The 23,348-nt window shown below is 40.2% G+C and overlaps 1 protein-coding gene across 4 annotated transcripts in view; it reads left to right on the forward strand.

Annotated features, from left to right (window-relative positions):
* The first annotated feature begins 432 nt into the window (after nucleotides 1-432).
* BLNK (B cell linker) overlaps nucleotides 433-23,348 on the forward strand; it is a 43,060-nt gene continuing 20,144 nt past the window's right edge. The window contains exons 1-6 of one of the 4 annotated variants that reach the window (XM_064144666.1): nucleotides 433-947; nucleotides 13,543-13,608; nucleotides 18,645-18,701; nucleotides 20,361-20,410; nucleotides 21,311-21,351; nucleotides 22,194-22,350. In XM_064144666.1, the coding sequence (XP_064000736.1) occupies nucleotides 13,556-13,608; nucleotides 18,645-18,701; nucleotides 20,361-20,410; nucleotides 21,311-21,351; nucleotides 22,194-22,350 (358 nt within the window). In that variant the 5' untranslated portion in view covers nucleotides 433-947; nucleotides 13,543-13,555. The remainder of the gene's footprint in view (nucleotides 948-13,542; nucleotides 13,609-18,644; nucleotides 18,702-20,360; nucleotides 20,411-21,310; nucleotides 21,352-22,193; nucleotides 22,351-23,348) is intronic. The other 3 variants (XM_064144664.1, XM_064144667.1, XM_064144665.1) reach the window with 3 other exon arrangements.

Below are 23,348 nucleotides of genomic sequence, written 5' to 3' on the forward strand. Positions count from 1 at the left end.
AATAACCAAATGCTTTTCTCCAACTCTACTGAAGAGTATCTGCCGAGGGAAAAGTTCCCACAGCAGCACATTGATACCTGTGATACCTTCACCAGGAAGCGCAGGGTGCAGAGGACAAGGGGGCCAAGCACTGCATCAGTCCTCACAGCCTACGCAGTCACCAGGGGCCGGACAAGCAACTGAGAACAGGTTACCTGGCCCCGTCACAGCCCACTGAAGCTTAACTAAATCTAACTCACTGCAAAGTCGGGGGATCCGAACTGCCGGGTCACCCTTCTCCAAGGCCAAAACAGTGCTTCCCTAAGGGAATCCGAAAGGTCTAGAGGAAGGAACGGATTAGCGAGTCCTGGCGTTTCCATTTCCGAACGCTCCACCTCGGCTCCCCGTTCCTCAGCCACCTGTGCACGGCGCCAGACGGGACAGGACGGGACAAGACGGGACAAGACGGGGCGGGGGCGGGAGGGGCCGGGCCAAGCGCCCGAGTACCGGGTCCCTCCTCTACCAGCGCCTGCGGGAAGGGCGAAGAGAGGCCGCGACAGCTCGGCTCGGCAGCCGCCGCGGCTTAACTCGGGGGAGGCACCGCTGGCATACAAGTTTCCGCGGTTCTCTAAGTGACAGCAGCAGCGGGTGACCGATACCGAGCCGTGGAAGGGGCCGCGCCGGCAGGTGCCGAGTCGAGACGAGCGCAGCGTGCCCCGGCGGCGGCGCGGAAGATGGACAAGCTGAACAAGCTGACCGTGCCGGCCGGGGAGAAGTTCAGGTAGGGTCTGTTCCAACCCCGGGGAGCGGCGCGGGAGCTGCTGCAGACCGGCAGAGGTGGCAGGGAGCCCCTTTCCGCGCTGGAGTTAGGGGAGCCAGAGACCCTGAGGCGCAAGGAAGTTGGCAGAAGTTTTAGAGTAAAGTGGAGTTCACGCTGGCTGCCAGGACGGTACAGGGAAGTGCAGCAGGTGAGGGCAGGTCTGGAGCAATTCACTTGACACGGGTTTCAAAGCAAAACGTGTGTCTGCTTCATCGACAGTTCTAAAGTCCCTGGCTTTGAAGCCGTAAGGAAAGAGTCTTTGACTCACTAAAATGTATAAGCCTTGCGCAAATGCAAAAAATGTAATTAATTGCTTCATGGGCTAATCAGAGTCTGTATGAAGACAGCTTTTCCGGCTAAGAACTGTATTGCATTCTGATCCTTGAAAGAACTGGTGGAATAGACAGAACCGGGAAATGTGCTTAAATGAAGGAGAGTAACGTTGAAAGCAGGGTTTGCGATGGGGTAAAAAAAAAAAAAAAAAAAAAAAAAGAAGAAGAAGAAGGAAAAGAAAAGAAAAAGTCAGAACCCGACCATTACCAAAGTATTTTTAGTGTGACTCAACTGGTGCGCTGGTGGAGTTGGTACCTCAAGGCTCTTTCATCTCAACGTTTTTCTTCTCATGAAAAACAAGAATGAAATACCGGGGGGGGAGGAAATCCTAAGTTACTCTTACGTACACATTCTCAAGTCTCTTTTCCTCTCCCCAGAAACCTTCATGCAAATCAGAATAATTCTTTGTAACATCCTAGACACCTACTGTTTCTATACTGTTGAAATCTTGGGGTAGGGGCAAAGGGTCTGGAGGGGTGGGGCAGGGTGTACTTGAAGAGTTGCAGTGACCCTTATTAAATGTGTCCAACTGAGGAATATATAAGTGTAGCAGACTGTATGCTACAACCCAGGACAGTGAATTGAGGGGAAGATTACATCCTTATCATCTGCAACTTACTACTTTAAATAGTCTAGAAATGGCCTAAAGAGTGTCAGGGCTCAATGTTGGTCTGAACTAGCTATCACAAGATAATAAGCCAAGTGATATGATGGAAAGCTTAATATCATCAAGACAGCTGCTGCTGTGTAAATAAATAGCACACACTCTCTGCTGTGACAAAATTGTGAGTGGGCTGCATCTTGTGCATCTTTGCAAATGACTGAAGCAGGATTACTTTCAAATATACAGAGAGGCTATACATGTAAGGGTCATAATGGTCAACAGCTTGTTTGTGAACTGATCCAAAAGCCCTAAACCAGAAAGGCAGCCATCATGCTCCTGCTGCATCTCTACACTGGCTGGTACTCTTAATCTTGTCTGAAGTTTTAATATTGTTGTAAAGGAAGGAGCAAGAGGAAGTAGCTCTACTTTCCTGTATTGTCTTGAAATGTTCCAAACTACTTTTTTCTCTCTTCTGGCCAATTAGCCCTAGTTGTGCTAGGAACATAGGAGCACACATCTCTGAAGTAAATGAGCGTTCTCACTACATGAAGTGAAAGTGCATAAATGCTTTGATGATCCTGCTCTAGCAGGATGCTTGAACTAGATTATTTCTGGAGGTCCCTACCATTCTGTGAATACCTCCTTGAACTGTGTGATTTCTTGACAGCGCAGCAAGACTCCTATCTGCATGGAAGACATGTAGATGGTTCAGTGTGTACTGAATGCTACATGAAAGAAACAGCTATGTTGAAACTTCATAAGCTAAGATGCAAAGCCAAGGAATATTCCTACCAAGCGTAGCTTCAGTTGGTGTAATTACAGCTCACAATTTTCTAAAGACAGCTTTCTTAAAATCTCTGCTTTGTAGCAGCAAAAATTAAAGTAGTGCTGCTGTTGGGTCAGTGTCTGAGAGCAAAACTTTTGAATCTTTGATTATTTTAAGTGTAGACTTGAAACCATGGATATTATGTGGTTTTGCTAAGATCATCTATTCTCCATGGGTATATTTGGGTCTAGTAGACCTAGGTTTTTGTTGCACCAGCAAGTCTTTATGTCAGATTTATTTATATCTATATGTTCCATGTCTTTGTGTCTTGCAATAATAAGGAATATAGGTATTCTTATGCGCTCTAACTGCCACGTTGTGGTATGAACATTGTTTGCATTTAAGTCACTCCATTTTTAACATCAGTGGGGTAGGATTGGTGGAACTTCATGGAATTTAGTATTTTTTTAATAGCATTTGTTATAAGATATTTAAAGACTTACACAAGAATTCTAATTATTTACATATAGTAAGAAAACTTACATTCACTCCAAGGCTTGGTTAGTTATTGTACAATATGTTAATTTATGAGGCACGTAAAATAAATCAGTGTTTCATTTTTCTAAAGTGTGGAGTGAATAGATGAGCGATAGCCACATTGCCACAGCAGGCTTTAGCATGCCTTGATTTCAGCCTCAATTTCAGAGGAAAGGTGTACACTGCAAATGTATACATGAAGAGATGCACTCATAGTCATGGATGCTAGGTGGCAACAGTAACAGGAGGTTAGCAGCTTAAAAGATAGAGCATTAAACTTGCAGACTCTTCTGTGGTTCAGCTTCCTTAGACTGTGAGGCTATTGGTTTGTGGTCTTTAATAGATTCATAGTCTTTGAATAATTTCTAGCTGCTCTATGTGATTGTTAAAGCATCTCTTCAGACGTGATGCAATTTTTTATTATGATCACAAACCTTAATAGTGAGCCTCTGCTCATAGCTGTCTTTGGCTGTGTATCACAAAGTCCTTTTCAAAGGCGTCATTACCATCACCACTACAGTGAAGGGCAAACCATGGCATGAACCAGAAGTATGCCACATGTTTTCACTTGCCTAAGGTCATGCAGCCAACAACTTCCAGATTGCAGAGAGACTTTTCCAAATGCAGTTTCATGTTCATACTAATTTGCAGCAACTCTTTCCCCACAAAAAAAACCAAAAAACAACAACCAAACTTAAATCACTCTCTCCAAACATAATCCACAAATGACAGGCAAGTTGCAGGGTGGGGAAGCAACCAACTTTTTTCATCAAGTTAGACAAGTATATCCATTTATTTGCAATAATTTGTTTTAAGATCCCTTGCTATACAGGAGGGTTTAAGTCCTAATTCTACTGCAATCAAGAGGAGTATACTTAAGGCCCAAAAGTCTCTTAATGGTCTTTCAAATTTAAAGGTATTTGTGGTCCTCATTTAATTTTTTACTGATAGAGATAACTTGACTCTAACTAGAAGGTTTTTGTTTACCAGAGGATTTTCTGGTGCTATTTCCTCTTGAAAGCTTATAACCAGAAAATTAATTCATTCAGCAGTGAAACAATATTTAACTGTAAACTGATACCTTCCTTATAGAGGATGTTTTCTCATAGGCAATATTTACTTTTTGAGAAGGTAAATGGGAAATACCAGAATATTCATGTTCCTGGTAAAAGTTAATTGTGGCAAACAGACTTGGAAACTTTGTTTTTAAAGTAGATTTTTAACATAGCTTATTGCATCAATGGACTTGATGCAAGACAAAAACAACAAAAATAAACTCAAGTAGGAAAGAAACTGAATTTTAAAGTAAGCTGGAGAATGCTCCCCATGGCAGAACTGAGCACCAAAACTCATGTCCCACTTCAACATCTTTTCTCTTTAGTTACACAGACTATGGAGGAAAAGGGTATGTAAATGCCAAACCATATGAGGAGAGGTTGAGGGAGCTGGGGTTGTTTAGCCTGGAGAAGAGGAGGCTCAAGGGGGACCTCACTGCTGTCTACAACTACCTGAAGGGAGGCTGTAGCCAGGTGAGGGTTGGTCTCTTCTCCCAGGCAACCAGCAATAGAACAAGGGGACACAGTCTCAAGTTGTGCAGGGGGAAGTATAGGCTGGATGTTAGGAGGAAATTCTTCACAGAGAGAGTGATTGGCATTGGAATGGGCTGCCCAGGGAGGTGGTGGAGTCACTGTCCCTGGAGGTGTTCAAGAAAAGCCTGGATGAGGCACTTAGTGCCATGGTCTACTTGACTGGATAGGGCTGGGGGATAGGTTGGACTGGATGATCTTGGAGGTCTCTTTCAACCTGGTTGATTCTATGATTCTATGCACAGTGGTCTAAAAGCTCAAATCAGAACCATTCCACATGCAGGATTTTTCTAGGTGTTCATTCATTGTTACCTCTTTTTCACAAGTTATGTTTCTGCTCTTTTACCTGCTCTGCTCCGGTCTTCTCTTTCTAGCAGAAATTTAATCTGCCTTCACACTTGGACCCTAAGGGCATAATAGATGTGAAGGTCTTCTAGGACACCACTCACTGCCATTTCCAGAAGCCTTCAGCCTTTCCACTGCAGTTACACTTTGTCACAACACCTTTTGTGGTGCACCCACATTTTAGTCCAATAATATGTAAGCCAAAGGTGAGATCATAGGAAATCAGTGCCAACAGTATGCAGTCTTAAAAACTACATTTCACAGGCATGGTGGAACAGGAGGCTATTTGCTACACCTGCCATGCTGATCAGTAAAAAAGGCCTTTTCTGTAGCATTGTCAAGTCCAGTTTGCCCACACAAAACATGGGTCTGTGATTAAGTTATAAAGCTGCATAATCTCTTTCTACCTTTCTATCAGCTTAAACAGTTCATGAATCTCTTTCACCTCTGGACTTTGGAATGGAAAGAGATATGAAATGCAAACTTTCCAAAATACCACTGTTCCAAATCCTTTCTTTCACCCTTAGTGTGTCTTCTCCAGTCAAATCTTGTGCTGCTTCTCACTCTGATTTTGCTTCAGCATGTTATGTCCTTTGTCCCATCTATATTTGTTTTTTCTTCCTTTCTCTCTGCACAAGCATTTCACTGTAACAATCTCTTTAGAAAGTTTCTTTTTTTCCCCTTGCTTATCATCCTTCTGCCCAGCTATGTCACCCTGACTGGACCAGTCTCCAGGCTGCCTGAAAAATAAACGTGAAACCATAGCTTTTTGTTTTTTTTCTTTGAACCTAAGTTTGCACACAGTAAATTACTCTCATACAGAATTTCCTGCCTATGGTGCTGCTTATAGTGTGTTTAACTGCGATCTACCTGTGATTTAAATGAAAACAAGGCAATGTGGACAAAATGCTGCTCACCCTGCCACTTGTCTCTGCCCCCACACTGGTGCTAAGATTCCCATGACCACATGATGAAGCTGGATATGATCCTGCTCATACCTAAACTGTCAAATGAAAAAAGAAGTCAGCTTCCCAGCTCTGAGTTCATAGCCGGGTAAGCACTGAGGGCAGAGCAGTGCAGAATTTCCCTTTTCAATGGAAGCCCTTTGGGGCTCCTTTAACATAGCCTTATAACTCTAGGGACCAAAAGACTTCTTCAAACTTCTAGAAAATTTTGATGGACTTCAGTACCAAATAAAGAAAACAGATCCATGTGTAGCCCCTATTAGATCACTGCCACTCCACATCACTGGTGGATATAATTTTGTAGCAAGCAAAATCACTTTCAACCCAAATACAGGAGTGTTCATCTTTGTCAGATGAGTCAAAAAATATGCCCATTATGCTGTTCCTCTATCATTGTGATTCTAAACAATTGGTAAAGGCACTTCAGTGGAAGGGAATTTAATGCTTAAGACATTCAGTATAATAATTTAATGTTATTGGCATAAAATATATCTGCAGTTTTTGCTACAAGCATTACATTAGCAAAAATAGAAGAAATTAGTTGCTACACTTCAGTTACTAGTGGGTAAGAAAAAAATTGAAAGGCAAAGAAAGTTACACTTTAGGAAGGCACAAGAGAGAGTTCTTGTCTCCTTCCAGCTCAGGCACTCCTGCAGAGAAACTGCCTGTCAGAGGGAAAAATCTTGTCAGGCACCAGAAAAGGAACTACTGGGCCATAAAGTCCAGTCATGGGGGATTTTCTTTTACTTTTGTTCATGCTGAGCAAATATGAACAGAACCAATAATGCAATACTTTTTTAAGAAAAAAAAATTGCCTCTACAATAAACAATGTAAATTGAAAGAATTGCTCATTTTAGGACTTCATTTTTCTACTTCTAATATCTACTAAATGTATCTAGAACCTATATACATAAAAGCTACTGTCATGGAATCAGTCTTAGTGGTTTGTGACTATTTTATCTCTATGGGTAAGCTAATGTGTTTGAAGTTTAAGGCTGTATCTAGAAGCTCTGCTGTGTTTTATTTGACTATCAGAGAACTATTTGGTAGAGCAATGGAAAACCACTATGCATATAAATGCACTTTTGGTTTAAGGAGAAATTAAGAGGCTGTTTAGAAAAGCCTCCCTCTTCTCTAATGCATGCAGCACCTCACCTTCAGACTACTGAACCCACAATTTCCCCCCCCCCAAAAAAAAACCACACAGGCTTTTTTATCCTTTCACAGTAAAGAAATTTTTCATAATATCCAATCTAAACATCCCCTGACACAACTTGAGGCCATTTCCTCTGATATTAGGGAGAAGAGATTGACCGCCCCCTCACCACAACCTCATTTAGTTAGTTGTAGAGGGCAATAAGGTCTCCCCTCAACTTCCTCCTCTCCAGATTAAACAATCCTCCTTCCCTCAGCCACTCCTTAGAAGACTTGTTCTCTGAGAGGGAAGAGGCACCCAAACTTTAAATGCCTTCAGCTGTTATTAAGTATTTTAGAACTTGTACTAAAAAATGCCTGGCTGTTGCTGCTTTCTGATACTCAAAACCAGCTGTGAAGTCCCCAGTAGTAGTAAAGAAAGGGAACAAGAACCAGGTCTACTATTCTTCATTGCTGAATAAAAGGGGGGAAAATGCAAAAAGTGCTGTACAAATTCAACTCACAAAATCTTTGGCAATAATATATTATATATATATATATATACACACTCAGAACAAGTATTAGCCTTGGTCTAAAATAAGGAGGCAGTTGTACCAAGTAGTTGGTGTCATCAGTAGGGCCTTAGATGTCTCACTGTTGCCAATAAATCTGCATAGGCTCTTCCAGTGATTCCTAATTACTTCAAAATAATTATACTGTTTAATTTCATGTTAGGACTGATTCTATCAAAGATATGTCACACCTTTACTTGCTACATATTTTCAGTTACTCAGTCCATGTTAGTACTTACTAGTATGAGAGAGATTTAACAGCTTTTTTATGAAGATTGAGTAGAGGGCACACAAAGATGAAAAGTATAATTAATATTTAGCCTTTCTGTTCTTTTGTGTGTACTATGTAAACATACACCTGCTCTAACTGTGGGGTTTGCCACTAGACAAAATAGGGGATGATTGAAAAGTGAGCAGACTTTAAAAAATAAAATCAACTATTTATAGTAATTTCCTCTTGTGTATCTGATGAACATGGCAGAACATGATTTGTTGCTCCTTCTTTCTCTTGGATAGGTGTCTGTAATTGACTTCTCCCCATAAGCAATCCCCTTTCAACTGTTCTTCACAGCTTTGAGATGGCTTTACTCATAAAGATCAAAGGCTCAGTGCCTTGAACTGATGGTTTGGTGTCATGGGTTACTATCTCCAACTTCAAACTTCTTCCTCTTCTGTCATGAAAGGCATTGCAGGGGGTGAGCTGTGATAAGCTCCCAGGATGGATGAGGGGCAGTAAATCTCTGGTTTAGTCCAGGAACAACTGAAGCAGCTTATCTGACTGCATCTCAAGAATTCAGCTATGCCTTTATGCATTATACATACATAATAGCTATTGAAAACACTAGCCCAAATCCAGGCAGCTGATCCAGCCTGCATTTCCTTGCAAAGGAATTCCAGCTTTGCTGTTCCAGGCAACATACATCTCAAGTACCTGAAGAAGACCTAATAAGAGAAACTAGATGCTTTTCATGTTTAGCAATTTCCTTTTGCTTTCTGCTAAGCAATTAGAAGAGAGATGGCAGGAGATGGAATTGTTTTCTATAATTAATTGAGTAGTTTTAGACACAAAAAACCTGGCAAGCAATACAAAATCACACCCAGTTCATTGAGATCTGTATCCTTCTAGAAAAAATGTGTAAAGAGCACTATGTTAGCAGAAACCTCTTGTAATAAAGGTGTGACTTTTTTGTTCATTAGTTTGAGAAGATAGCTCAAGTTAAGAGCTTCAAGCTTTTCAAAACCTCAAGTAGTACTTTTACAAATTCCCTCCTTGGTGAGCAGGTCCTGTTCTCCTCCAGCAAGCAGGATTCTTCCCCTTTATCCAGAAACAATCGCTTGCTTTCTTAATTTGATCATCTGCACACCTGTTTAAATGCAAACCAAAACACAAAATAAAGACCAGCTGGGGAGAAGGGAGTGAAATTACTATGCTGTGAGAAGTAGTAAAGGAGTGGGGGGCTGGGCATGCTGGTCCTTCTTTAATTTCATGTTTTAATGACTTTGGGGTGGAGGAAATAAATAACAGAAGTAGCTGTAGTAATTTTTAATTTTCTGCCCTTCAAGTTTTCTTTTTTATGTTCTAATAACTTGGGGTTTACTCTCCAAATTCCATTATATTATTCCTCACTTTCTGTTTTCTTTTCTGTCACTCTTCTCTGTAAAAGGCGGAGGGGGCTGGGGAGATGGGTGATTTTTTCAGTCTAAATTTGTCCTTAGTAAGTCCCATTCTAGGTTTCCAATTCTAAGGATTTATATTTGCCTGAAAAATGATAAATAACTACTTTTTTTGTTTATATATGATTTATATTGTCTTTCTCAAGACGAAAATGAAGGCTATTCTTAACTATGGTCTTACTTTAAGTGAATGGAGATAGTAATGGTCCTCAGAAATAAGACTTTCTAAGACACAGAATTACAGTGTGCCCTGTCATTGAGAAACAGAGGTACCCAAAAAGAGTGAGGTATGAAACTGAAGTGCAAACTGACTGATTCACAGTGTGCTTTTAATTCATTAATATTTTGAAACCAATTCAACTTCATCAGATAGAGATCTAACTGATGTTAGGAAGAGGAGTATGCAGGTCATTCAATACTAAATGTGTCAGCATTGCTTACAAAGTTTCCCTTGCAGACCTGCCTGAATTGATTCTGCTCAAAGTCCTGCCATTTTTTAACTTGAGAAATTGTTCTGAGAGTGCACATGGGGCAAAACAGAGAGTACAGGCAGTCCTGCAAGCATCAGAACATTAAGGAGGTATAATTCTAATCCTCCAGGTAAACCAAAATGTGTGCTTGCAATACAGAAAACTTCCTGTGATTCATATAAAACTGGTTTTTGTTTTGCCACCACTCCCTCCTGACGCTGCAGTCTGCCCTGTTTCCGAAAACACTATCGGCACCACTCCCAACTGCAAGTGCACACATCTGTGCCTCAAGCCAGATGCACTGAAGCGACTGTGCCCGATTTTCCCATCCCAGAGACTTTGTAATGTATTCTTAAAGCAGAGGGCTGTTACTCCCCACCTGACACAGGAAGCTGTACAGATAAAGTAGTGACAACCCATGTGTGCACTGAAGGGCCAAAGTACGGATTCAGTCTGTACAAGCAGCTGAGCTGTACTGTGCATGCACGCAGGAGACTCTGCTCTGTTTCTGGAAGCAGGGGAGGCCATGGCCACTGAGGAGCCCTTCACGCCAACTGCTCATGACCAGAACATACATATTCACATATTGACAGATGTCTTCACGGATTTCTAAGACTGATAAGTACACTTTCTTGAAGTTCAGTCTAAATGGTGGGAGAATTCCTTATTATACAGACCTGTCCAAAACAGACAGACTCTTCTTTCTCAGATCTGGGGACTCACCTCACATCTGAGTTGAAAGCTAATTACACGCTTTGCTCTTCTTCATATGATTAATATTTTTTCCTTTCCTTTAACTTTGGAAAGCTTTTGTAGAAAGCTTGTATGCAAGAGCCAAAAGCTTCCAGTTGATGGCTGAGAGTGAGGATATGTGACAGGCCTGGCCCACCCATTGCCCTTCACTTATCATACATTCCTTATACACTGAGCTGTGACCAGATCAAAGAGAAGGTGGCTTTGTTTAATTTTGTTTTAATTCGAGGCAGCTCTGCCAGTCCTTGAGCACTGCTAGGTATTTTGTGACACAGCAAATCCTTCTAGGGTATACTGCATTTACAATCGTAAGCCTTTACAATCCCCTTTAGATATGTATCATTGCTAGTGATCCCTTTGTCAATATAACTGAGAATCCTGACTTGCTGGAAACCAAAACTGCTAAGATATGAAAAGCAGCAACACAAGGCTAAAATATTTCTTTCTAAGATTGATTGAACAGTTTGGTTGGGTGGGGTTTTTTGAGGGGGTTTGTTGTTGTTTTGTTGTCTTGCTTTATTCCCTCCAGCATGTAGAATTTCTAATCTATTTGTAAGAAACCTAAAACATTTTAGAAGCACTCAGAGCCAAGACTCCCAAAATTCTTGTCAGCAGAAGGCCAAAAATCTTTTCTGTGTGCATTGAGTTCCTGATCAAAGGGTCCCATCCACTTTATACTTATCACAATTCACCTGGATCTCAAAGTAGCTATCTGTTGCTGAGAAGTGTTTTCAGAGATTAACAGTGACACAGAGTGCACCTTTATCTGGAAGTCTGGTTTTACATAAAATGCTCTCAACAAGGTTCAATGAAGAGTTAGTGCTTGTAGTTAACAACTCTTATGTTTGACCTCTTGATTGTCTTTAATTACAGGCATGGTAAAGCTAGCATTACATATTATTTTCCTTTCCAGTATTAGCTGATTGAGGTCCTTGAATGTTTCTAGTATTTGTTCATCCCAAGAGAACAACTAGAGAATAAACATTAGTTGTTAACAAGGTCCTGACTCAGACGTGTTGTGAACCAAGAAGACTGTAGTTATGTACCTGAGGCAAAGGCTGCCTATACTGGGCCTCCATTTATTAGATAGTCTCAGGGCTGCTGCTCTGGCAAGGTCCTCCTACAATGAACCTCTTTACTTGGAGCATTAAGTATTAAGGAGCCAGACAGAAATATTTGAGACTTAGACCTAGGCAGATCCAGGCAAGAAGTTACAGCCCCTCTGTGCCCCACTTCCCTTATCATGCTGGGATGACCTTTGGGCTTTATAGTTCAGACACTTAAGATTTGTAGAATCCTCTTATGGTCTGCTATCTGCCTCACCTTTTCTGCCATCTCTAAAATCACAAATCAGAGATCTCTCTGCTGAACTTAGCAGTTATAGCCTATTACATCTGCTGGTACCTCAAGAAAGTTCAGCCTCTAGCTGAAATGGACAAACTGGTTTTGTTCAGCTGGCGACTTCCTACACATACTACTATGCAGTACGTTGGTTATCTGCTTACTCTTGCAAGCTTGCAGTTAAATTGTCCAGAAGCAACAAACTAAGTATTCTGCAACTCCTACAAGAACTACAAGACTTTAAAAATTGGGAAAATTCACACAAATACATGTTAGATATTCCCTAGTTTAGCACAATTTGTAATTAGGAAATTAAATGGCTCCAGATGAAGGAGGAGGAATAAAAGCAGCAGAGATTTTTAGGAAATTTGATTATGCAAAAATGGGAATGTTTTTATTTCAGTCCATTTGCATGGGAAAAATAACTGATCACACCAGTAGCGACACAGACTTTTATCTCTAATTTAAATGCCTTATTAAAATGCTCTTTTAAACTGTAGCCTTATTCAGTGCACATCAAACATTTGTGACAGTCTAATCAATTCACCTAAATATGATCAAATTAAAGGCAAACTGGTCCAGGTACACGTAGTTATAAATTTGGTTGTGGGTTTTATTTCTGTGTGTGAGATCAAAGTAACAATATAAAATTAAATCAATCCTCTAAAAAAAATTGAAACATCTTTTGCTGTTGTAAAGATGTATTCATGTCAGAGATAAGCAATAAGCAATATTTAGATCTAAATCTACAGTTAGGTTTTGGTTGGTTCCTATCTTAAACAATAAATATGGGGAGAAAAATAAGTGATGCATACATGCATTTCTAATTAAAAGCTGTCAAGCCTTTTTGAAAATGACACAAACACTTTCAGACAATCTTCTCCCCCAACTAGAACTAAACCATTTAAACCTCCTCTCATTCTTTTTACTCCTCATTACTTTTCATTTATAGACACTGCCAGGTGCCAGCTGAGGCACAAGACAGAATCAGTAAACTGCAGATGTCTGTTTGTGGTGTTTCAAGTATAACCAGAAGCTGAATCTATTGGGAAGAAAGACCCAAGCCCCAAAGCAAAGCATAAGTTCTTCTGAGATCTTCACTCTAGATTTGCAGATTTAATGTAAATTGCAGATTATAAGTAACATTTTAATGAGATCAATGGAGAGGATGAATTAAACCAATTTATGATTCCAGATACTAGTCCACATAACCAGACCCCTGAGATCACAAGTTCTTACAGCTAGCAGTCAGAAATCAGAGGGCATTTGGCATTCCAATTATAGGTGTGGAGTATTGTAAAAGTCAGTTCTGAACAAAATGTTAACACAGAAATATTTGAAGCTATTAATTTATGCAAACTTATTTCTTGATGCATTTGCTCTTAAATTCATTGTTTAAACTACAGTTAATTGTATTAAGGAGAACTGAATTAAGGAGAATAATTGTATTAAGGAGAATCTTGCCAAAGGGCTCCCTTTAAATGGGAGAAAAACTTCATACATAATTGATTCAGCATCTAAACTATTTATTGAACATATATTAAGTATTTACAATGTGAGAAATATTACTGGAAATACATTTCCTGTATTTTTGTTCATGTTTATAAAAGAATATTCAACCACATGGTAATTTTAATGCTGGCTTTGTTTACTGTCTTGCAGGAAGCTTCAAAAGATGGTGCATGACATCAAGAAAAATGAAACCGGGATAATAAACAAGTTCAAAAAGTGAGTTTGAAATGCCAATCCTAGTTTTATCAATTTGGGAAAGTTCAGATTGCTGGCATAGTGTATAGTATTCTGATGATGGGACTGTGCTACTCTAGATGAATGTACTTCAGCATACATACAGAGTTTCATTCCAGGCTCTAACATGCAGGATTGTCAACGGTGTTAGGAGTATCGCAAAAGAGTTGCAGAATTGGCCTCCAATGGGTGGTTATGTTTGTAGCCTTTGAAAAGCAGTATTTGGGTATGATGCATTTTTCTCACACAGCCTTTGGGTATTATCATCACTTGTTGTTTAGGGGTGCGCCTTTCACCTCAGGTCACTCTTTGGGCTACCTGCTGCAATTAAGTTTTAATTTGAGCTCCACCTTGAACCAACTGGTCAGACATCATAGTTAGAATTCCCGTAAAAATGCTAAGTCCTCCTGTGTTTCAGTTCCATAAAACAAACCCCAGTTGCATAAAACAAACCCCAGCATTACCTAACACCCTTATTTCAGTAAGAAGTGCTGAAGAGCATGCATATTAATGTCACAGGCATATAAGTATCATGAAATATTCATGTGTTCTTAAACACAGAAAGAAATTCCAGTAATACTGCATCCTCATCAACCGCATACTGCTCTGGCAGGGGGATTGGACTAGAAGCTCTTTCGAGGTCCCTTCCAGTCGCTAGCATTCTGCAATTCTGTGAATACATTATTCACTGTTTCCAGTCAAACATCTGCTTAAACCAACTAGCTATTTAGCACACTTTTTCTTTTTTCCTAATGCTCATTTGCACTTAACTGTCATTTGTGTTTTTCTCATTGTTTTTCTTTACGTAGGTCATTGACAACAAAAGTACTAAGTACTTTTAAAAGTTAATTAGTGTACAGTATCTGAAGTACTTGCAGAAGGACCATATTAAATTCCAGAAATACATCTCTCACACATAAAAGGCACATAAAAACATTGCTTAAAATTATTCTTAAGGAGTGACCATGATAGCAAAGGTAGGGGTTTAACAGGAGCTAATTCTAGGTATATACAAAGCAATTAGTAAGTGGAAGAAGCAAGATACCTTTGTAGACTTTGGCTATGCAAGAACTCTGGCAAGTGAGGTTGACTCAGCCTTTGCCCATGCTGCCAGGCCAGACAGGGCTGGCATTTGTGGGAAAGCCATTGGCAGAGAGATACACTTCTAGGAGCAGCAATGACCACCTGGCTCTCTAATTCCCCAGGCAGAAGGAGTAACCTCATGCTGCAGGCCCTCCTTTGTGGCCTCTTTATCATAGCTGTGCTTCTGCCCACAAACCTCAAGCAGGGTCTGATGGTAACACTTCACATACCACACAGATTTGTGAGATCTCTTTTTTCTTTACTCATCCTCTTTCACTCTAGCACTGCTGCAAATGACAGTAAATCACAGTCACATGGTATATGTACTTGTTACTTCCACATCAGCACATAAATTTTCCCTTCAAACGACTCTCTCTCAGCTACTTGTACCTTCAATGTAACCTAAGCACGTTTTTATTTTTAATACAGTGTGTATGTAGACCACTGTATTCAGAGAGCAATCTGCATAAAACTCAGTTTCACCTGGAACCTGCTCACAGGAAAGAGCTTTCAGGCTGTTAAGATTTTTTTATGGGTTTTTGGAGGGAATGGGATAGTGAGAATTTTGAGGGGAGTCTGTTGTTGTTTGTTGTCACTCTTTTTAATGCAGAGTGAATTCCTACTTGACAGCAGTAGTTTAAGTGTAGTTAATGTTGATAATGTTGCACTGGGTCCAGTTCATGTGTCTCACAGAGAAGAAAGCAGAAGTATGAGCAACAGGAACATCTCAATTTATAGTCTGAGGCAACAAATTGTCTCCCATAGTTGTCTGCTGGACGTGAATTCTGCTGTTAATTGGTATTACTCTGTGTGTCCTTCCCAGAGAGTAAGAGGAGAAGGACATACAAGGGAAAAATAACAAGAACTAAATGTAGCTGAAGCTGAGAATGTCAGAGGTGCCATCATTAAATGTCAGACACAAGACTGCTGCTCTAACACTGCAATTCTTTTGATTTTCTCAAGATTAAAAAAAAAAATCCACAAAAAAGACCAGGCTCATCAAATGCTTAATGTACAAGTGCAACACAAAGCTCACATTTCACCTTCTCCAGTTACAAGAATACAAACTGAGATTTAGAAAAAAAACACGTAAGAGTCTTTCTGATACTTCTGTGGTTCATCTCAGCCATTATAATCTCTTCTGTAGTTTTGAAGATCAGAAACTTACTTTTTCTTTTTAATGAAGAAAAAAATTCTTACATTTGCACATGACTTTGGGATTCAAATCTTGAACCCAGCACATAATGAACTTGATATAAAAGCATGACTTGACAGCATGATAAGGATATATACAAAAGTTGCCAAGCTCTACAGAATTAGAACTGTCTGTATTCCACTGAATGTGCCCTTTGGAGGCTTTCTGTCTGAATTCTAGATGCTTTTTCTGGAGAAAAAAAAAATTGATATCCCCTTGATCAATTCATCCATTTCAATTACAGGATTGTTTTACTAAACATCAAGGATCTAAACATAAGCAGGAAAAAAATGTGTAAAATATTAGCCTTATAAAGCACAGGTTTAGAACTTGTCTATATGCAACGGGAAAAAATCACATATATTTTTTGACTCAAATTCAAACCTATAAATAGAAATAATTTTAGAGAAGTCAAATACTGTATTAGCTTTTCCTAAGCCTAACAATATCACACATGCATACTATAAGCCTCTGCTAATGAAAGAATACTCACAGTATCACAGTATTATTAGGATTGGAAGAGACCTCACAGATCATCAAGTCCAACCCTTTACCACAGAGCTCAAGGCTAGACCATGGCACCAAGTGCCACGGCCAATCTTGCCTTGAACAGCCTCAGGGACAGCGACTCCACCACCTCCCCGGGCAGCCCATTCCAGTGTCCAATGACTCTCTCAGTGAAGAACTTTCTCCTCACCTCCAGCCTAAATCTCCCCTGGCGTAGCTTAAGGCTGTGTCCTCTTGTTCTGCTGCTGGCCACCTGAGAGAAGAGAGCAACCTCCTCCTGGCCACAACCACCCCTCAGGTAGTTGTAGACAGCAATAAGGTCTCCCCTGAGCCTCCTCTTCTCCAGGCTAAACAATCCCAGCTCCCTCAGCCTCTCCTCATAGGGCTGTGCTCAAAGCCTCTCACCAGCCTCGTCGCCCTTCTCTGGACACGCTCAAGCATTTCGATGTCCCTCCTAAACTGGGGTGCCCAGAACTGAACACAGTCCTCAAGGTGTGGTCTAACCAGTGCAGAGTACAGGGGCAGAATGACCTCCCTGCTCCTGCTGACCACACCATTCTTGATGCAGGCCAGGATGCCATTGGCTCTCTTGGCCTCCTGGGCACACTGCTGGCTCATGTTCAGGCGAGTATCAATCAGCATCCCCAGATCCCTCTCTGTTTGGCTGCTCTCCAGCCACTCCGATCCCAGCCTGTATCTCTGCATGGGGTTGTTGTGGCCAAAGTGCAGCACCCTGCACTTGGAGCTATTGAACCCCATCCCATTGGACTCTGCCCATCTGTGCAGGCAGTCAAGGTCCCGCTGCAGAGCCCTTCTGCCCTCCAACCCAGCCACATCTGCCCCCAGCTTGGTGTCATCTGCAAACTTGCTGATGACTGACTCCATGCCCTCATCCAGGTCATCTATGAAGATGTTAAAGAGGATGGGGCCCAGCACTGATCCCTGAGGGACACCACTAGTGACTGGCCACCAGCTGGATGTGGCACCATTCACCACCACTCTCTGGGTCCAGCCCTCCAGCCAGTTCCTAACCCAGCACAGAGTGTTGCCATCCAAGCCATGGGCTGACAGCTTAGATGTCATTAAATATATTTTCCTTGTTTCCAGTATTTAAGACACTCATAGAATCTGGATTTGTCTTTGATTGTGCAGAAGAGTACAAGAACTTTTTGCATCAAGTGTCTTGCTCTCCAGTCTAGTTTGTCTGCCAGGGTACAGGTGGAGAGGGACAAGTCTACCACCCTTGCGTGTATTAAAGGTCTGCAGAAAGCAGACTGAACTGGTGTTTTAACAGGGAAGAAAGCTATACATTGTTTCTTCAGTGCTTTAAAATCTTCTGTTGTTTATTTCCCACCTTGAATCAAATTTTTCTGACAGTAAAAGTATTACCCACTGCAGGACAGCATTCACCTGCTTGCTCTTAATCACATGCAAAACTGTTTACAATACAGAGTCCCAGCTGCTGTGCACATCATGATATCAAAGAGGATTATGTACTCAGGTGCAGAAGCAAAAGAAACAGTCACACTTTATACATATAAACAATGAGAACCAGGGTGATTTTTGAACATTGATATCCTTGGTAATACAGATTAGAGAAAATACAGATTTCACTCTGCAAGATGGTTGCCTGTGCTTGAAAAATGCTGTAAACACACAGCGCTCATCTGTGAATCACTAAACTTTAAGCCTGTAGGCTTTCTCCAGTGGGATCCTAACTCTACTGAAGTCAGTGTGAAAAGTCATACTGCATATACAGCAAAGTCAATATTTTTACCCTAAAGTTGTGAAAAGGTAGTAATAAGACATTAAAAAAGTTGCAGATTAATTTTATTTTTTACAATTGCCAGATAATTTCAAAGCTCCAGAAAATTATTCCACTAGGTCATGAGAATACAGCTCAGGAAAAATTATCTGTCAGCTGGATTGCACCTGTTTAGAACTCTGAAAATGTTTCTGGCAAAGTTCAATTACTTTACCTTTTAGTCACCAAATGGGATGACCCAGTGCACTCAAAGTTAATATATACTCTTAATACTCCACTCAGTAAAGACATCAATATCAATTTTATAAAACTTAGTAAGTAAATATTGTTCCTAAGAATAGAATGGACTTTGTACAGATTTAATACCAGAAAAAGTGAAGGATTATTGAAAGCAGAGAGTTTTTAGGCACATATTAGCTGCTCTGTGATAGAAACATTGTTATTTTCTTTTCTTCTATTGATATTCAGGTTCCAAAATGAACAAGTGGCCTTAATTTGCAAAACTGGGAAAGATACTTGGGATCGGTATGCTATTTCAGAGCTGCACAATGGCATGATAGGCTTCTTAGACACAGACCTCTGTTCTGTGCTTTGTATGCTTTTGTTGTAACATATTTACTTTTTCTGTCGGGGCCACTGCCAGGATTTAGAGGGCCTGGGACAAATCATTGAAGTCTTCCTCTGCTTAGCATCTTGGAAAGTATACGTGGCATAAGCCACGTACTTTACACTGTGACACGCAGACCCTCTTACTATTGCTTTGGTTCCACAATTAGAATTCTAAGTCTCCAGCTTCTCTGAACAAGTCATGACAGACATCTTGCAAAGTAGATGAATAGATTTTGGTCTGTCTTCTCTAAGACCTGACACCTGCCCTGGCGGTGGCCCTGGGTTTTCCTTTCTAACGTGCCTGTGCTAACCTTGACAGCAGACACTAGCAGGGCTGTTGAGAATGCTTTTTTATTCACTGTTTGTACACTAAGTTACATAATGTTGCAGGAAGTTAAACACTTAGGGGGAGGCACCTGTAAGTCTTTAGTGCTGTTAGTGATGAAAAAAGCAGGTAAACATTTCTAAAATAATGTGTCTAGATTTGGTTTGCTTTAGGGGGTGGTTGGTTTAGGGGTGTGGTGGAACTGGTTTTTGGCTTTGGCAGTGCCTGCACCATTTATTCACCAGTTCATGCATATACATTTTTTTTTTCCCAAACAACAGAATTTCACTAATTCAACTCAAAAGCAGACAGAGAATTTCTCCTATCAGACAGGAAAAGTTTGTAAGTTGATGTGTTATTGCCAGCATGCCACCACCCTGAGTATCCTGAACAAAAACACCTAGGCAGCATGCTCAGGACCTAAACATTGAGCATCCCAAATTAATCTTTTTTTTTCAGTGTAATGAAAGAATTGATAATCAACTGACTGCAATTCAGTGTCTTGCCTGGACAGCTGCAATTTAGCAAGGGGAAGTATACATATAGCTATGAGCAGGAGTACACACATGTGTATACAGATACACTACATGCATGCATACTTCTCTTTGCTAAATATATATGTACATCCCATGTGTATAGCCACAAAGACCCTTTTAGTATTTCTACAAATTATCTTTTGATTCACTGGGCATTACAAATGCCATTGTAGCATTTCTATTTACCAATAAATGGGCATAATACTACAAAATAATAGTAAATGGAAACACAATTTGGCCCTGAGAGACTTGGTAGACATTTAAACTTCAGTCAGAAAATTAAGTGCCTGCAAAAAAGATAGTTATAAAAATACAAACAGGGAGTGCTGCAGCACTTTCTTATGCTGTAGTCTTAGCAAAGCCTCTGAGGGCCTGCACAGATTTTCATCTTCAGGTGTGTGGTTTAATCTGACCCATATGTTATCTGTCTCTACACTGGAAATGAAGAAGGGTGAGCAAGAAAGCTGTTCTTTCAAAATACATTGTTAGCCAAAAATAGAAAAAAAGAAATCTCAGATAAAATTCTAACATCTCATCTGTTTCTAACTTGTCAAGGCGTTCTCCTGCATCTGTTTGCTAAGCATCTGTGGTAGTAATCTGCATTTCTTCAGTTGCAGGTATCTTTTGCTATCAGCTTTTTTCTGTGTCTGGTTAATGTTCCATTATAGTAAATGTTACTTAATAGATAATAAATGTAATAATTATTGTTTGCAGGCTGAAAAAAAAACCTCCACCAAGTCTACCGCAAAGGGATTATGCTTCAGGTAAGGCTTTGTTTGTGCAAATATAAACCAAATGTCTGTGTATATTTGGTATCTCTACACCAAATACTATTTCAGATACACATTTCCTCATCATTTGTTTTTAATGAGACAACAGTATACTATTATCAACACCAGTGAAGGTAGTTAACACCTCTAGAAAGCAGAAAAAAGCATAATGTGGCAAGTTGTCCCAGTATGAAGAAAGTAGCAAGTAGTTAATTCTTTCAAAGTCAGTATTAACCACAGTTCTGCTTGTAGGCTGCTCTAAATAGTCCCTCTCCGGCAGAAACTGTGATGTCAAAGTAAATATGGGAAAAAAAGTGAACAAATGGATTGTCACAGGTTCACAATCTTAATACTATTAAGGTGCCAATGATGATGTAATGAACTGTCATACAGCACTGCCGACAAACTAGTTCATGCCCATTTTTACAAGTAAACAGCTGTCTTGTTAAGGAAATAATACAAAAGGTGAAGCAAAGAGGACAAAGTTTGGAAGTTCTATATTCAACATAAACACTTGGAATTAGCGTTGCTGTCTTGGAGCTTTAACCAAGAAAGTGCAAGTTCCAGAGGCCAGCAATAGTTCCATTATATAGAAATTGTTACTTCTACTTAAAAATGAGATGCTTTAGCAAGACACTCTGGGTAAAGTACACTCTCTGCTGTTCAGACCATGTGCAGTTTGCCATTTTCTAATGCTTTTCCAACAGCTCTGAAACAATCTTTCAAAAACAAGCAAGCAGGCATCCATTTTACTGGCCAGTCCAAAGCAGATGTGTTGCTATGAACCCTTTATGACATTTTGGACACTTTTTTTTTTAACTGAATGTGATAAGTATATACTGAAAAAAAAACAGTCTATTCTGTCTCCTTAAATAACTCTAATGTTTGGTTTAGAACATGTGGACAATGAAGAGGAACAATGGTCAGATGATTTTGTAAGTACATATTTTGGGGTAGTATGAAGTTACTGCAGCAATAAGTTTGCAAAAACAACAAGAATAGAAGTTTGTTTTTTAATCATTTAATTGTGGGTTAACTTTATAGTACTGAAGTGTTATCTTATTTGTTACATCCACATTATTTACAAGTAGCCACCAATTTTTAGCTACCTCAGTTTTCTTCTGCTTGGCTTAGAAGCACTGTCAGCTGTAGCTTTTGGGATGAGAAAGCACATGGGATCAGTGTGAAGGACTTCTCAAACTGAACAATAATTTCAGAAACCACTAAGATCTTCTATTTGGGGAAAGGAAAGGTGGGAGGGGTGAGGACTAGAAAGCCATTTCTTCCTTTAAAACTTATGATAAGATTTAGAGAACATCAGAATGAAGCAAGTCATGGTGTTCAGCCATGTAAAGTAATGGTAAAAACAGCAGCCTGAAGTGACTTGGTTCCCTCTGGAATTAGAACCTGAGTACCCTTTTGACAGGAAAGGGAGAGGAAGTGATACATTTCAAGACTCACAGCTGCAACTATGAAAATCTGTCGTGTGAAGAGAAAAAAACTGTCAGTCCACAACTGAATCCTCAGTTCTTGGTGTGGAAGGACCCCTTGGAGATAGCAAGGAGACAGACAGCAGGAAGCTCCTGGGAAGAGCCAGAGGAGATGTAGGTGTGAGTGCCTACTTGTTTAGAAAGGGAGCACTAAAAAGCAGCACAGCCTGTTCTTTCAAGGATACATTCTCACAATTTAGGTAACTGTGCTGCCGCAAGGAAATGTGTGTCATACATTGCTGTGGAGCCATAAATATGTTACAAAATGGTAAATTCTGTCTTTCTAGGACAGTGATTATGAAAATCCAGATGACCATTCTGACTCTGAGATGTATGTGGTCCCCAGTGAAGAGAATCCTGATGACAGCTATGAACCACCTCCAAGTGAGCAGACGAAAAAGAAGATTCCCTCTGCGTTCCCTATTTCTAGGGGTGAATATGCAGGTACTTATGGAATAGGTGACTATGTCAAACTGATAACTGCTTATTTATCAATACCAGAAGTGTCCTCGAGTGGATTAACCTGTCCTTTCCTCAAGAGTTTGCTTTTAAATGTCAATCAGGTCTTCAGCTTTCAGAGGTATGATTTGTTATTACAGCATGAAACAAGTTAGAATTGCTGGTAGCGATGTTTAGAATTTTAATATACTGTGTCTGATATGCCTTGATGGACATGTACTAACTACAAAATTCAAGCAAAAGCATGGGTGATATCATTAACTTGACTCTAGGTTCATCTGCATATTTTAATACAGGAATTTGCATTGAAGATTAAGCACAAAAGACTGAAGAGGTTCCTTAATCTGTTCTGTATCTCAATCATTATTCCAAAGGCAGTAAAGTAGATGACAAAGCAGCCCAAATACTCACTCCACATTGTCCTTGAGAGTTGCTATTGAGGAGAACAAATGTCCTGGAAAACAGGACAAGATCAATATTTCATTTACATCAGTTCAGCATAAAGACATCTTTTTTTTTCCTGTTTTGATTCTTTCCAACTGTGGTCAACTCTCACTGAAGCAAATGAAAGTTAGCTTCTGTTAGGTGAAGATTTGAGCCATGGGGAAAAGAAACATTGGCATGATGCCTACTTCCATTGTATAACACCGTTACTGGTTATAGAATAATCGTCAAAGTGCTAAAATGCCACATCTGTGCTCACAGAAGTTTATCAGCACTTTGCCTACTTGCTCTTTGAGTGGGGGAGGAATTTTGAAAATGATCCCCCAGAGGACATGGCATAATTTGTGTCAGTCCTACCCTTTGTGCTGTGCAGCAGTTGTTTTTCTAGTATGTCAGAAACAGTCTTTTTCACTTTCTATCACCGCAGCTCATACTAGCACAGGATATACTAACTAATGCACTACACTACCCAGCCACCACCTTTTCCCCAAGGACCACAGGATATACTAACTAATGCACTACACTACCCAGCCACCACC

This window comes from Pogoniulus pusillus, chromosome 6, assembly GCF_015220805.1.
Source record: "Pogoniulus pusillus isolate bPogPus1 chromosome 6, bPogPus1.pri, whole genome shotgun sequence".
Taxonomy (NCBI): domain Eukaryota; kingdom Metazoa; phylum Chordata; class Aves; order Piciformes; family Lybiidae; genus Pogoniulus; species Pogoniulus pusillus.